General features: G+C 42.4%; 1 protein-coding gene across 1 annotated transcript in view; it reads left to right on the plus strand.

The window, feature by feature from the left end:
• Tgfbr2 (transforming growth factor beta receptor 2) overlaps nucleotides 1-14,096 on the plus strand; it is an 87,405-nt gene that overhangs the window by 43,063 nt on the left and 30,246 nt on the right. Inside the window, exon 3 of the mRNA XM_090351795.1 lies at nucleotides 4,193-4,383. Coding sequence (XP_090207921.1) covers nucleotides 4,193-4,383 — 191 coding nt within the window. The remainder of the gene's footprint in view (nucleotides 1-4,192; nucleotides 4,384-14,096) is intronic.

The following is a 14,096-nucleotide window of genomic DNA, read 5'->3' on the forward strand; positions in this document are numbered from 1 at the left end:
GTTACAGCCTTATTCGGCTGATTTGAAGTTATCTACTATTTTTTAGAGCCTATGGTTGCTTAGCAGGCAAAAATATAGAGCTAAATATGTCTCTCCCTTTCTTGGGAATGAATTGTTTGAGACTTTCTCCATTCCACAGATTTATCTTGATGATAGATCTAAGGACCTTGCAGATTTCCATGCATACCAGGTGCTGAACTGGTTTCTTAAGAATTAGAGGAATGTTAACAGCCAAGCCCAGGTCGGGACAGCTTCTTGGCAGGGGTGGGGGAAGGAGTGGGGAGAGCGGATTTCTCCACCTCTCTTCCACAATCTCATGCATGTCCAGCTTTGGTCAGTGGTTTGAAAGGAGGGATATTTGAGGACAGAATCCACTGTAGTAGAAAGTTATCAAGTATGGTATCCGAGGACTGGCTGGAGCAAATTCTATAAGAAGGCCTATGCTTCTGTTGCAAGAAACTGAAAAGCCCTCAGGTGAAAAAAATCTCCTAAACTCACCCTGTGAGATTCTGAATGGGAGGCGGAGGGTCTGTATCTTTATCAGGAGACAGATTGGTGTTGAATGTAAGCCTGTACATTTGCACAATCCTGGTTTCACAATACCAGAAAGTTCTCTTCTTTGGCCGAGTTGAGTGAAATTCCTGAGGGCTTGGATGGCCTAGAGAGGAAAGGTGGAGACAGCAGTCTCCTTGACGCCTTGCTTCCTTCTAGGGCTGTGTCATCCACTGCTCATCAACCACTGTTTTGGGAGGACTCACTTCTGTTGCTTGTAGGAGCCTCCTTTAATTGCATTGTTTTCTGGACCTTCAGTACAAATCCAAATGATTGGATGAGAATCAAGTCTCTCTGGAACAGAACTATGAGCCTGTGTGGGAATCCATGGAGCTTTAGTCTTGCTTGTCTCAATGAAGACAACCTTTACTCTGAGTCAGAGTTGTAGAAAATGGCAAAGGGAAACAGATACCTCCCTGATATTGGTTAAGAATGAGCCACCAGTCCCTGCTCTCAGAGAGCAATGGCTACTTGAGGCACTATCCCTGAGCCTCTTCAGGATCTCCCCTCCTCGAGGTGGCTTTTGTAGGCAGCCACCTTCCATAGCTGGTTGATACAGGGGTACAAGTTGCCGGATGCTTAATTTAGGAGAAATTTAAAAGCCATTCAGGCTTCAGAGACTCTGAGACATCCCCTGGAGTCTCTGTTGTAACCGACCTGTATCATAGTCTCCTTCCCCTGCAGATGCCTCTCTACATGCCTCCTGTCTGGCCACCAAGAGCTCATTGCCTGTTTCCTGAAAACCCAAACTAGACAAGAGGCTATGTCTTGGTTTCTTTGTTTCCTGCCTGTACTGGGGCTTAAAGCCAGTGCCTTAGCTTCGGTCCATCGCTTTTCTGCTTAAGGCTAGCTCTCTACCATAGCTCCACTTCTGGTGTTTTGGGTGCTTAAAAGGACATACGAGTCTCACAGACTTTCCTGCCTGGGCTGGCTTTGAAGTTCAATTCTCAGATTTCAGCCTCCTGAGTAGTTAAGACTTTAGTATGAGCCAGAAGTTTATTTTTTTAAAAAAGCCAAATGAGGGCCCGGGGATTGGCCTAGTGGTAGAGTGCTTGCCTAGCATACAGGAAGACATTCCTTGGTACCACATATACATAGAAAGTGCCAGAAATAGTGCTGTGGCTCAAGTGGTAGAGCTCTAGCCTTGAGAAAGCCCAAGGACAGTGCTTAGTCCCTGAGTTCAAGGCCCAGGACTGGCAAAAAAAAAAAAAAAAGCCAAATGAGGCAAAGAAAAGGCTCTGACTTGGAATGAGTTCCAGTGCTCTGCTTGCACTAATGTCAACTGGGTGTCCAGTTCATGTGAAATGCTAAGACTTTCTCTAGGGTGAGAAATATTTGGGATCCAAAATTAATAACATTCCAGTGATTCTTCTTTCAGTGGAAATTGGTAATATATCCTGTAGCTCAGAACAAAGAGAAGTCTGGACACATTTAATTGTATTGTTCATTTGTCCTAGCAAGAAGCTCTTTTACAAGAGATATCAGTTCAGGACTCTTCAGAAACTTGAGTAATTTTTGCCCTGCAACTAAAGATCTCTGAGCAGCTAGGAACAGGGAAGCAAGAGGCTTTGAACAAACTCAACTTATTTTCCTGGCTCACATTTCCTTCTTGACCTCTAGAAGCTTCTCAGGGAGGAGCCACCACACTTCTCTCTGGGAGAACAGAAGATTCCATGTGTGCATGTGTGTATGTATCCCTATCAAGGGCTTAAACTCAAGGCCTAGGTACTGTCCCTGAGCTTTGTCACTCAAGGCTAGCATTTTACCACTTGAGCTGCAGCTCCACTTCTGGATTTTTGGTGGTTAATTGGAAATAAGGGTCCCTCAAATTAGTATGCCTGAGCTAACTTTAAACACAGCCTCCTGTTGGGTAAGTTTTTAAATATGCATCATTTGTAAAATGGTCTTGCCAAACTTTATAGTCTCCTCCCATTCTCTGGTAGCCTTACAGACAGGTCCACTCAGAAGAAGATGGTTGCTCTTCCTATATCCATAAGGAACTAGTTGGCAGAAAAATAGCCTGTTTGTTCTTGCCAGGGTTTTATTTCAAGAACACTTGAGCTATTTCACCCAAGGGCACATTGCCTCTTCTGGAGTGACTTTTGGACTGTATGAATGTCACAGATACCAACTAATTCCTGGTTGTGTTATACCAATATTTTTCAAACTTCCTTGTCTCATCTCCTTGTTGACCTTCTGTCAATTTGAGAGATTTAGCAGGCCAGAGTTGGTTCTTCCTGTGAGAAAGGCCCCATTTATTCCTAGATGAAAGCTGTCTTAGTTGTTTCTTTTCTTAGCCTGCCTTCCCTTTTTCATACTGTGAGTAATAAGTGTGTGATATGTGATTGTGGTAGTGGCTGTTAATGAGCATGGATATACAACTGTTGACACATGATGTACTCATATAATATATGCTAGGAATCCTTCTTAGGAAAGATTGAAGTAAAATAGAAAACAGTTTATGTTACTTCTTTTTATTTTATTTTTTCTTTTTGTGTTAGTTCTGGAGCTTGAACTCAGGGCATGCGTTCTGTCCCTGAGCTTCTTTGCTGAAGGTTAGCGCTCTACCACATGAGCCACAGTACCACTTCTGGCTTTTTCTGAGTTGTTTATTGTTGATAAGATTCTCATAGACTTTCTTGCCTGGACTGAGTTTGAATGGCAATCCTCAGATCCCTGCCTTCGGAGTTTCTAAGATTATAGGCATGAGCCACCAGTACCTGGCTTGTATGTTACTTCTTTTACAGCAAGATTATTTTACAGCAAGGAGAGAGATTGTCATTAAACAAGACAATATTTTGCACCTGCAGAGGGTTGAGATGGGAGAGAAGGTGTCAAAACTTTGAGTCAGACACCTGGTCATGGATGTCGGTCATGAGTTAAGCAGAGAGAGAAGTGGTAGAAAAGAGGTAGAGAAGCAGTATCCTTTCCAAAACTGCTGACATTTAATTCTAGCTTTTGTAATGGTAACACCACATATTATTCCGGCCATTTCTAAATGTAACGTGCATGTAGAGCCCACTAAGCATTTCCTAGGGCCCACAGAACCTGAGTTGAATTAGTCTCCACACAGGTGATAGGAAAGGGGCCCTAAATAAGGAGTGATTAATTTATGACAGCATAGATTTCACTGAACCATACATAAAGAACCATTCACAATGTGAGCCTTGCTGTACCTTCAAGGTAAAAGGCTCAAAATTATCCTGAGCACATGAGAACTTTTTGTTTGTAGTATCTACTCCTTTTTAAAATCCAGCTAAGGTTTAATATGTGGAATTCTCTGGCAGGACAAGCTGCCATGGGAAGTCATTGCATTTATAATCAGAAGTGGGCTTTGAGACTAAGCAGAAGATAAACAAAGGAACAGAGTGAATACTAGAGAGTGTGGGACCGACTGCTGATGGAGAACAGGAATCAGCTGTCATTAATAGGTACAACTTTCAACTGACCAGATCGCCTTTCTTTCCAGAGGCCATATCCATCTATCATCTATCTATCTTATCTATCTATCTATCTATCTATCTATCTATCTATCTATCTATCTATCCTTTTATCTATCCATCCATCCATCCATCCATCCATTCATTGTTTCATTCATTCATTTATGCATTCTCTCTCTTTCTTCCTCAATGAATCTCAGGAGGAAGAACGATGAGAATATAACCCTAGAGACGGTTTGCCATGACCCCAAGCTCACCTACCATGGATTTGCTCTGGAAGATTCTTCTTCTACAAAATGTATTATGAAGGAAAAGAAAGTGCTTGGCGAGACTTTCTTCATGTGCTCCTGTAGTGCGGAAGAGTGCAACGACCACATCATCTTCTCAGAGGGTGAGTGTCCTCTTAAGAGCTCAGGGGACATTTCTGGTCAGTGCTGTGGACCCCTGTGTGCAGGTCTGCAGAGGATGTCCTCTTGGGGTTAGAGGCTGGAGAGTGAACTTGTGTTCCATTTTCTGGATGGGCAAGGAGCTTAAGATGTGGAAGGACTTGGCAGTCTTTGGATTGAATCTCCAGGGTCCATATTAACATTTGTTCCAACATACAGTTTCTTTTACTCAGACCAGTAGTTCTTAAAATGCACACCCTAGAGTAGCAGCAATGGCAGCTGAGAATTTGTTAGAAATACAGTCTCAGAAGCCATGCCAGATAACTGAATCAGGCATTATTGGGAAAAGGCCCAACACTGTCTATTTCAGATAAAATGTGAGAGCCACGGCTCTAGAGATTTGAAAAGAGTTGTTTGATCCTGGAGAAAGACTTTCCTTACATTAACTACTATGGTCTAATGAGAGAGTTCCCTAAAGGGTCTGACTTGAGATTATTGAATCCTATTCAAGTTGAAATATAGAGAGAAAACAATGACCCAAAGTTTACCTAAGAAATGACAGGAAAACTCAGTATTGGCCCCTCATCCTAGAGTACGTTATTCCTTCAACTTGGAAAGAGAAACATGGTTTTACTGATATTAAAACAAGCAAAATAAAAACAAACCTAGTCAGTGGCTTTGAATTTCTTATGAAACATTCAAACAACCCAACCATGTGTGACCATTAAAAATGGAAGTGCATTTTTCATATCCTTATCACTCCAAAGGAACAGATTGTTAGAGGTTCACATCGCTTATCATTCCTCTCCCAACTTTCTTTACCCCACTCCCTTTTTCCTCCTTTTTTCCTGAGGCAAACAGTTGAGCAGCTGCTTTTACACCAGGTATAGTTCCTGCCCTTCAACACATGACATGGGTGCTTGTCTCTTGTTGGACCCTAATTTTCAAATGCACTCATGGCTCACAGATGGTTTCCACTGGCAGCAAAGACATAGGGAAGCAAGAAAAGGCCCAGTGCAGGGTTGATAGACCCAATAGGCCTGTTTTACTGCTGCTGATATCATCAGACACTGGTCCCCTCATCTGCAAAATGGAAATAGAAAGGAGATAGGAGGTACGTCTGTGAGCATCAAATGGTTCACACACAGAAGGTGTGTGACAGGAACAAGAATGCATGATATGAGCTGCTAGTGTTTGAATTTTTCCTTAAGGACTTGGGAAGCCTCTAGGTTAGTTTAGCACTGGGCTCTGGCCAGGCTGTTTGACCACATTGGACCCTATAATCTTGAACCACCAATGTGCTGTGAGGATGCCCTGTCTTCACCCCTCCCCCTAATAGCTTCTCCTTTCCTCAGTACATCTTCACAGAGGCAAAAAGGACTGTGGAGTCTAGGCTTTCTAATCAAGCTAACCACGTATCTTTGTTGGCTAATATTACAAATTAGGTATGTTGTTCTTGCTTTAGGCTCAGGATCACAGGAGAAAGCCACAAAATAAGACTGAAACACAAGGACCTTTCTGATCAGAAATGAGACTAACCCCCATTCTCTACTAATCCATGTTCCCTTTTTACCTTGAATTGTTATTCCATGGCTATCCAGTGAGCAATGAAACTACCCCTAATGGGGTGTTGTTGCAATTCAGAAACATGATGTCTGATAATGCCCAGCATTTCAGCTGGCATAAATGCATGCCACTTCTCTGCTGTTCCTCCCTAGAGAAGAGAATCCTCCACTGAGAACCACACCTATCTGGATGGGTTGGGTCCTTGCTGCTCTTTCTGCAAGTGTGAAGCAGTAACAGCCAGGGAGTCTTGCGCAACCTCAGGGCCCTTGGTTGTGATAAAGGACCTCAGGTCCTGTTTGTACACTTGAAGTGTGGAAAGGACTACAGTAACTTGCCCACATGGGAAGGAATCAGGGATGGGATCTTGCTGATTTCATGCTCCAAACCTACCTGGGCCAACAGGAAAAAATTTAGTCCTACATATGGTCATTTGGAAATGAGCTAAAAATCATTTTCTGGGTCTATTGCTAAAACATGATTTTGTAGTGATGTGTAGATTTTTGTTATGTATTCTACTGATATTGGTTTAATATAGATCTGATTGCAAGAAAGATAAGATATCACTTCATTAAGCATGCCTTTTTAAGTGTGTGTGTGTGTGTGTGTGTGTTTGTGCTGGTACTGGGGCTTAAACTCAGGTCCTCATATTCTTCCATCCCTACTCTCAGCTGTTTTGCTGGTTAGTTGGAAATAAATCTCACAGACTTTGCTGCACAGGCTGGCTATGAACAGGTATCCTCAGACCTGTTTCCTTAGTAGCTAGGCTTATAAGAGTGAGCCACCAGTGCTCAACAATGCATGTGATTTTTGTTTGTAACTGAATCATAGACATTATAGGAGTTTATGGAAGTATAAGGTGACATTCAAATATATGTATACATTGAATAATGTTCAGACTAGGCTGATGCAGGTGTTATATCTTTATATTTGAAACATTCAACATTATCTCTACTTACTACAAGTACTTATGATGATATAAGTATGTATAATAATCATTTACTATAAGTAATTTCATCAGTTGTTTCCAATGAGCTCAAATACCAGGACTCTAAAAATTACAATTAAAAAATAATATATATGTATATTTATTTTGTGCCAGTTGTAGGCTTGAACTCAGGGCCTGGGTACTATCCCAGAGCTTTTGTGTTTATGGCTACCACTTGAGTCACAGCTCCACTTCTGGCTTTTTGATGGTTAACTGGAGATCCAAATTTCATGAACTTTCCTGCCTAAGCTGTCGTTAAACCATGATTCTTAGAAGTTAGCCTCCTAAGTTCTAGGATTACAGGTGTGAGCCCCTGGACCCTGGCTAACCACTTAAAAAAAGAGATTGTATTGGCTTATATCAGTTGTACAGAGGAGAGGTGTATAGGGATTTCGCTGTTACATCTCCAGATATGTTAATGCTGTATTTTCATCAATTTCACCCCCTCTTCATCACACTCCAAGAAACCACTTCAGCTTGTAGGCAGACCTACAAACTGTATGCAGGCATGACCACAAGCATAGATTGGTGTCCTCTAACGAAGAGGTTGAGTGGAGAAAGGAGAGAAGACTGCTTATAGCCACTAAGATTCATTCTTTCCTCTCATTATTATAGAGTTTCTTTTAAATGAAAACAGTCTTTTGGGTTTGTAAGCCTCACTCTGGCAGGAAGACAAATGATTTTTTGGGGTTGTTGTTTTACAGTATCAGACATGCGGTTTCCTGTCTGTGTTTAACTTGCAAGCAGCTCGGCTCGGGCCAGCTGTTTCCCTCTGGACCCATTGCGACCTTAGTGATGATGCCTTGCGCCACCCTGCAAAACCCACTGTGCATGAATCTCATGCCTTGAGCTCGTAATTGACTTATTGCTTTCTGGAGGAAGGGCAGATTTAGAAATGCTGCCCCCTGCCTCCTAAATTTCATTTTGTGTTTATTCAGTCCCAACATCCTGGAACTAGTTTCCTGGAAGGAAACTCATATCTTTTCTCCTAGAATAAATGAGAAGGGCAAATAGTGCTTTGGAATGTGGGGTGTGGGACTTAGGCTGAATGCTCAGTGTGCTTCCTTTCAGTTGTGGACTCACCTTTCAAGACAGCAGCTCACTAGCCTTCTTCTGCTCTCTCTCTGGTGCTTGCCCTCCCCCTCCCCCCTTGAATTACACAGCTACTTCCCCCTCCCCCCTCCACCCCCCCCCCCCCCGCCACTCCATGATTAATTGGAGATAGAAGTCCCATAGTTTCCTGGCTAGCTAAACCTCACATTTCAGCTTCCACTACTGGCACTTAATTCAGCTAAGTGTTTTGGTTTTGAGAAAATCAAGACAAATAAGATAAATGTTCTATCTGGTCTAAACATAGAAATAAGAAACAGGTATTGATGTGTGATTGGAGAAAACTTGTTAGATGAACACTATGGATTCAAAATCACTCATATCTTTAGTAAGATTTTTGGCTCCAGGCTTGCGCTTTGCAACTTGAGCCATACCTCTACATCTAATTTTTTTTGGTAATTAATTAAAGACAAGAGTGTCACAGACTTTTCTGCCTGGCCTGGCTTCAAACCCTATCATCCTCAGTGTCCTGAATAGCTAAGATTACAGGTGTGAGCCACCAGTGCTTGGCTTCCTGAGCTCCTCTTCCTTGGTAGGACGGAAGGACACTGGACTCTTACAAAATAGCAATTCAATAAAGGTCTCAACCTTTTCCACCATCACCCATAGCAGAGAAGTTTGTGGGAGGGATATGAATGTAAAGTCATCCTGCCACGTTAGCCCTTGTAGGCCAATCATTGGACTGGCCATTCACATCTGGGGAATGGATTCAGGAGGGTTTGTGTCCACATTCCACCCTGTAACGACTCAAATGAGAATAAGGGTCTGCAGAATACACATTTGTGACTTGGCTGCTTAGGGGGAAATCTACAAAAGCAAATTGCTTTGCCTTAAGACATTTCAAGCTTCACCTGACTGAGTCATCATGGCCTCAAACAATGTTGATTATATCCTTGGGCTAAACAGAACTGGGCTGGGAGATTCAGAAGATGCTTTCTAAGTACAGTCTGCAAGACCAGAGATTTCTTTAGCTCTGTGTCATTGCCTCCTAGTTACTCAAAAGGCTGAGATCTGAGAATCAAAGTTTGAAGCCAGTCCAGGTAGAAAAATCCAGAAACCTCTTAGCTCCAAATAAACGGCAAAATGGCAGAAATGGAGGTAAGGCACAAGTGGTAGAGTACCAACCTTGGGGGGGAAAAAACAAGAGCACAGGGCCCTAAGTTTAAGTCACAGTACTGGCAGGCACATTTTTAAAAATGAAAAAAAAAAAAGAAAGGAAGGAAAAATAGGAAAGAGGAAGAAAGGAAGGAAGGGAGGGAAGGAAAAGAAAAAGAGAGAAAGAATAATCTGTGAAATTTGGTGTTGTAACCCTTATGGTTATCATTTCATAAGTGAGGTAATGAGTACATTTCTTTTGGACAATGTGTCACCTCCTACTTTATTTTCCCCCAGTTTTCCCTTCTATCCCTGCCCACAATCATTGGAATTTTTTTCCAATGGGCCTTGAGCTCAGGGCCTGAGTATTGTCCTTGGGTTTTCTCAAGGCTAGAACTCTACCACTTGAGTCACACCACCAATTCTGGCTTTTTCTGGTACTGAGGAATCAAACCTGGGTCTTCGTGCATGCTAGACAAGCATTCTACCATTGGGCCAAATTCCGGGCCCCTAATTGGAATATTTTTGATTCCTCACAATTTCCAGGCTCCACCCTATTAAAAAGGCCTATTGCTCCCACCAGCACCTGGTTGACTCAGCCTTTGCTGACCCCTAGAATACCTGAGAAGCTTATAGACTTTTCTACAGGCCTCATTCTGGTGTGCTTTGATGTAATTGGTCTGGAACCTGGGATCAGGAATGTTTTAAATTCTCCCAAGATATTCCTATATGCAGCCAACGTTGGGCACTATTGGACTCAAGAAAGTTTATGCTGCCAAACCTTTTTATGTCTTTTTATGTCATGTTCCCAGTGGAACCTGGGAAAGGACGTGATTATCAAAGAATGGCAGCCACCATAGGAAGCAGCTGCAATTCAGATTCAGGTTGAGGAAGAGGAGGAGCTCCTAGGAGAACACCAATATTAAGTGGAATGTGTGTGTGTGTGTGTGTGTGTGTGTGTGTGTGTGTATTAGTACTTGGGGTTTGGATTCTAGACCTAAATATCCCTTAACTTGTTTCACTCAAGGCTAGCACTCTCCCAGTTGAGCCACACCTCCACTGCTACCTTTATGCTGATTAATTAGAATTAAGAATCTCATGGAATTTTCTGTCTGGGCTGGCTTGAAACATGGATCTCAACCTTCTAGGTATCTAGGACTATAAGTGTGAGCCACAGGTACTAAGCAATGAAATTCTTTAATACAGAATATTATGTTTTGAAAAATTGACAATCAATGACTTTAGAACAAGATCTGGGGCCTCATGGAGGCTTTAGAGCCAAAGTTTAGATTAAGAGCTAGCATAGGTGTGACTACATTTGAAGGTACAAAATTGGGACCCAGGAGACAAGATGCTTGGTTTGGTGGGGAAAGACTCTCAGTTGGACAGGGACTGAAGAAAATAGCTACACATGGACGGTCAAAGAATAAGAGAAGGGGCGAGGAGTGTGGCCTAGTGGTACCGTGCCTGCCTAGCATGCACAAAGCCCTGGATTCAATTCTTCCGAACCACATAGACAGAAAAAGCCAGAAGTGGTAGTGTGGTTTGTGTGGTAGAGCGCTGGCCTTGAGAAAGCTTGAGGGCAGTGCCCAGGCCCTGAGTTCAAGCCCCAGGATTAGAAAAACAAGACAAAACAAAAAACAAAATCAGAAAACCATACAGTGAACTTATGAATATGCTTTATCCACAGCAACCCTGTCTGTCTCCCTGCTGCAGGAGACTCTAAAATAACATAAATATAGCTCTGCTTCCTTACCACATGAAAGACTTCTAGAAAGTCAGCTGGAAACAGAATGAATTTCCACAGATGGATGGTCTAGAAACCCCAATTTAGCTGGACACCAGTGGCTCATGCTTAATTTAGCTATTCAGGTGGCTGAGATCTAAGTGACATGGTTCAGAGCCAGCATGGGCAAGAAAGTCGGTGACTCTTATCTCCAATTAACCAGCACAAATCCAGAAGTAGAAGTACAGCTCAAATGGGAGAGCTCTAGCCAGGAGTGCAAAAGCTAAAGAACAATACCCAGGCTATTCAAGCCCCAGCACTGGCACAGAAACATGCTGTTTTTTCTTGGGTAGAGCTTGGCACCATGTAGGATCTCATTTATGCTGGTTTCTTTCCCTCTGTGTCCTAGATACTGAAGCATCAGGGGTCTTTATCCCCTGGAATAACATGAAGGGTCAAAGGTACAGTGGTAAGAGTTCCCACCTCAGAAACTTCTTGAACCTGTAAAAGTGGACATTTCTTTCAGTAGGTTGATTACAGAGGGACATTTGTCAGAGAGCTGGCTTTGGTATTTGTTTATATGATATAGACATAGGAATCTACAGTGAGTTGAGTCATTCTCAATTCAGGTGCTCTGGCATCATGATTTTTTAAAAATTTAATTCCAAGATGAAAATCACTGAAAAGCAGTTGACTCATCTTGAACTGTGGTCATTGAGAAAGTCAGCAAAGCCACAGAGATTGACAGGATTTTAGCTGGGTTTAGAAAAAAAATACATCGTGTGATGTCTTGATCAACAAGAATGACTTCAGAGAGGAGATTGCTTTATACTTGAAAGAAAGGAGCCAGCATTTATTGGATAATATCGGGATATATTGGCAGATTTGGAGATCTGAAACATATGCCTGACTTTAGAGTTTAAAATAATGTATCTTTTGAAAAGTAATTGAAAGAAAACAGGGATGTTTGGCTTGGAAAATAAATGATTTGCAGAGACAGGAGTCTGAGCTTTCATCCCTTAGGAATCTTTTGGCTTTAGAGCCACATGTAGACCAGTAAATAGCAGCACAGGGGTCCCATGTAACTCAATGAGAAAATCTTCTAGTAAATATTCTAATGTTTGTACTTGATGCCAATACATAAAGAAGTGGAGTCTCTCTTTTGTAATATTTTGCCACCACCTTCCAGGAATATTCCAGAAGAGGTTCTAGACTAGCTGGCATTTCAGGCACTAGTGTGTCATGCCTGTGGTCCCAGCTATTCAGAAGGCTGAGCTCTGAGGATCCCCACTTCAAAACCAGCCCAACAAGAAATACGGGAGATCACCAGTTAACCACCAAAAAGCTGGAAGCAGAGCTGAAGTGGTAGAGTGCCAGCCTTGAGTGAAAAAGCTAAAGGATAGCCCCAAGCCCTGATTTCAAACCCTAGTACTGGTGCACACACAAACACACACACACACACACACACACACACACACACACACACACACACACAATTTTAGATGGCATGTACTACCCCTTGATAAGGAGAGAGCCAAGAAGAATATAATATAGGGGCCAGGAGTTTGGCCTGGTGGTAGAGTGCTTGCCTAGCATGCACGAAGACCCGGGTTCAATTCCTTAGTACCACATACATAGAAAAAGGCCAGAAGGGTTGCTGAGGTTCAAGTGGTAGAGCTCTAGCCTTGAGAAAGTCCAAGGACAGTGCTCAAGCCCTGAGCTCAAGCCCAGGACTGGCAAAAAAAAAAAGAAAAGAAAAGAAAAAGAATACAATGTAAAGCTGACCCTAGTGGGATGGAGTAGGAACAGCTTCATTTTGAAATATGTACAACTGGCAAAAACCAATCACATGGAGAGGAGGCTGCTTATGTTATTTGGGGAAAAAAGTGTTCTCCAAGTCTCCAGAAATGCCTAACAGTTTTGTGAATTTACTGGGCCTCAAATCCAATCTTGTTTGCCCAGTGAGCTTATGATCTTGCTCTTGCCTAATTAAAAAGTTCTGTTTCTTTCAATAGTTTGCTTTGTTTTGTTTGTTTCTTACGGAGAAGGATGAACAGGGAATCGTATCTAATTCTCCACTCCACCAGCTAATTAACTAGAAAATTCTCATGGACCAGTTTCTTTTTGGCTGGTATCAAATACAATTGTGTCCAGGCTCTGAAAATAGTCCCACTAAGTAATTTCCTTCTTAGAATGCCATCTCTGTGGCAGAGAAACCAGGAGGAGATTTTGTTTTGCTAAAACCATGCTTCTGAAACTTTTATGTATAATGAATCACCTGGGAACTTTTAAATGCAGATGCTGACCCAGCCAGTTTAAGACAGGGATAAAGCTGTGCTTTCCCTATAAGCCTTAAGGTGATGCTGACATTGATGGGCTGGGGACCGTACTTTAAACAACAAGATGTACTAACTTGTCAAGATTAACTGTCTTAATTGATGTTCTTTTTTGTTTGTTTGTTTATATTTTGTAAAAAAATACTTCAACTGCGTGTGTGTTGTGTTTTCCTGGTGACCAGGACCACCTGTCTGTGCTGCTCTCCTTTAAAAGCTCAGCCCCATGGAAGATCAGCGCTGTTCTCTATCAGACCAAAGGTAGAGAATAGCCGCTGTGCTGCTATTAAACTGACTCCTGGCTCTGTTCACTGAGTGTTGGTGATTTCATTGCAGGGGGCGTTGCGGGGAGTTGTGGGAGGGACCCCAAAATAGCTGGGATATAACAAAGATACACTGTATCAGGCCAACAAAATGTTTGAAGGTATAGATAATGAGCTGGGTAAATGGTTTATGCCTGTAATTCTAGCTGAGACAGATCTGAGGATCAAAGGTTGAAGCCAGCCAGAGCAGGAAAGTCTATGACACTCGGACCTCAAATGAACCAGCAAAATGATGAAACTAGAACTGTTGCTCAAGTGGTAGAGCTCCAGGCTGAGTCAAAAAGCCAAGCAAGAATGCAAGGCTCTGAGTGTAAGCCTTAATGCTAGCACCAAGAAAAAAAAAAGGAAGGAGGGGGGAGGGGGGAGGGGAGGGCAGGGGGAGGGAGGGGAGGGGAGGGGAAAGTAAAGTGAGATTCTGGCAATGTGTATGATCTCCACAATTGTGAAGTATATGACTGGCATTCCTTTCTCTTTCTTCTATACAAATATACATGTATTTCCCGAAATAAACACATAAACATGTGTATGCATATAAATATGTGTCAATTGCAGCCCATGGATACATTGACTTTTTTTCTTT

The sequence above is a fragment of the Megascapheus bottae genome, chromosome 18 (assembly GCF_031878675.1).
Source record: "Megascapheus bottae isolate mThoBot1 chromosome 18, mThoBot2.hap1, whole genome shotgun sequence".
NCBI classification, from domain to species: domain Eukaryota; kingdom Metazoa; phylum Chordata; class Mammalia; order Rodentia; family Geomyidae; genus Megascapheus; species Megascapheus bottae.